General features: G+C 41.9%; 1 protein-coding gene across 6 annotated transcripts in view; it reads right to left on the bottom strand.

The window, feature by feature from the left end:
* FBXO16 (F-box protein 16) overlaps positions 1-2,244 on the bottom strand; it is a 49,037-nt gene that overhangs the window by 25,954 nt on the left and 20,839 nt on the right. For all 6 annotated transcript variants that reach the window (XM_015571170.1, XM_015571168.1, XM_015571169.1 and 3 more), the window contains one exon: positions 555-761. In XM_015571170.1, the coding sequence (XP_015426656.1) occupies positions 555-761 (207 nt within the window). The remainder of the gene's footprint in view (positions 1-554; positions 762-2,244) is intronic.

The following is a 2,244-nucleotide window of genomic DNA, read 5'->3' on the forward strand; positions in this document are numbered from 1 at the left end:
CTTTAACCTATGCCGCCATCTTCGGTTCTCCTTGAGCCTTTCTCTTTAGGAATGGCCTGCACTGTACAATTTAGGATTTTATGGTAGCTATGCAATGTAAGACGGTCCTGCTGATGAAGCATGTCTTCTTTGGGTGTCTGCCTCACCACCTAGCAATTTTTTGTGTGTGGACATTAATGATATACTTTTTTTCCATTTTGAGCACCAAATAGAGAGTGAGACACAAAGTGTCTGAGACAGGGGTGAATCCAAACTATACAGACTAAACATACTGACCACGCCATTTATTGGTTTTGTGCATAGTAAGTCCTCACTTAATGTCACCAATAGATTCTGCAACTTTAAGTGAAATGACATGTAACGAAACCGGTTTTCCCTAGGCTGATATAAACAAGAGTTAAGTTCCTACAGATTCTCATCAACATTGTAACAAAACTAAGTTAAACAAAATGATGTTGAACCTGCTATACTAGGATGTGCTTTTTCCCCCTCTCAAGTTCCAGAGTTCCCAGGCTGTTCTTACAAAATGCCCCACACTGCTTCTTTGCCTTTACCTGTGCACAACGACAAAGGCTTCGGGGGTCCAGGAAGGAAAAGATGTGTAAGGACAACACCCTTGGGAGCTTGGTAGTAAAATCCAGAGCTTCTGCTGGAATTTTTTCCTGAAGCTTTCGACAGCAGAACTTTTGCTGTGACAGGGAGCAGCGCTCTAACAGGCCCGTCAGGACTCTTCTCCTCTGAGAGTCTGTCCATTTGTCAAACTGGAGAAGAAAAAAAAAAGACAAAAGAAAATAAAAACTTCCTGGTTTAATCTGATTCCAGAGATTCATTATGAAGAAGCAATAAAAATGGCATAGAAAGTGAGTGTAGTAATTTATTCCTAATGAATGGCATGCATTTCTTTTCCTAATTAGTAAAGTCCACATTTTGCCACCTACATGCCCTTTCTCACACTTAGATGTGTGAACCTGTGCAAGATCTGAGTGTGCACAGAGTACACTTGACCTCAGAACTTGCAGTTAATTAGGACAGTAAATTGGGAGCTGGCCATATTCATCAACTGAGAAAACATATTTATAACATGCAACATGAAGAGAAGGTGCCTGGGCCGCCCCTCTCCTCCCCAAGAGCTGTGTATTAGCTCGTAAGAGCCAAACTCAAAGACCAGAAACAAACCTTTACATTCGCGGTTGGAAATAAGGTATTACATGCAAATATCCCTGAGAAGGGGAGTCTATTGGGTCAAAGTCCCACTAATGTGTAAATAATGGATGTGATTGGAGAGGAAATAGCAATAGGAGGACCTGGATAAAAAGAATTCCAGAGACAAGAAGTAGATGCCAAAGTAACCTGGAGCACACCAAACTTTGGTTACTTCACAGTTCCCCCAGAGATAACCCTAAATCAATCCCAAGATCAGAGGCTGATCTAAGATAAGAATGTGAGGTTTGGTTAACCCGCCCCCGCCCCTCCAAAAAAAGGCCCTATGGGAACACCAACCTGCTGAATGAGCCACTTGGCCGGAGTTTAAATCTTTACTTCTTTTGTCCATTAGAGAAAATAGGGAAATTTGGGGCTACTTGTATTTTGTATGCTGTTTCATTTCACATATAGATACCTATTACAGCTATTATAAAGTAATCAGAATCTTATAATGAACTTTAGTTATATACTGACTACCTAACAAGGCATACTAGTATAAGGCAAAAATGTATCTGGTACAAGCCTTATAATCAACTTTATTATAGTCGTACAATGTATTTTTGTTGTTGTTGTTCATCCTCACCTGAGGATATTTTTCCATTGATTTTTATTTAGAGAGAGTGGGAGGGAGGGGGGAGGGAGAGAGAGAAATATGTGAGAGAGACACATTGGTTGCCTCCCACACACACCCAGACTAGGGACTGAACCTGCAACCCGGGTACGTGCCCTGGATCAGGAATTGAACGTCTGATCCTTCGGTGAATGGGCCGACGCTCTAACCACTGAGATCACCGGCCAGGACAACAATGTATTTTTTTAAAAAATATACATTTTATTGATTTTTTTATAGAGAGGAAGGGAGAGGGATAGAGAGTTAGAAACATCAATGAGAGAGAAACATCAATCAGTTGTCTCCTGCATGCTTCCCACTGGGATGTGCCCGCAACGAAGGTACATGCCCTTGACCGGAATCAAACCTGGGACCCTTCAGTCCACAGGCCGACGCTCTATCCACTGAGCCAAACCAGTTAAGGCTATGCG

Source organism: Myotis davidii, unplaced genomic scaffold, assembly GCF_000327345.1.
Source record: "Myotis davidii unplaced genomic scaffold, ASM32734v1 scaffold524, whole genome shotgun sequence".
Lineage (NCBI taxonomy): Eukaryota > Metazoa > Chordata > Mammalia > Chiroptera > Vespertilionidae > Myotis > Myotis davidii.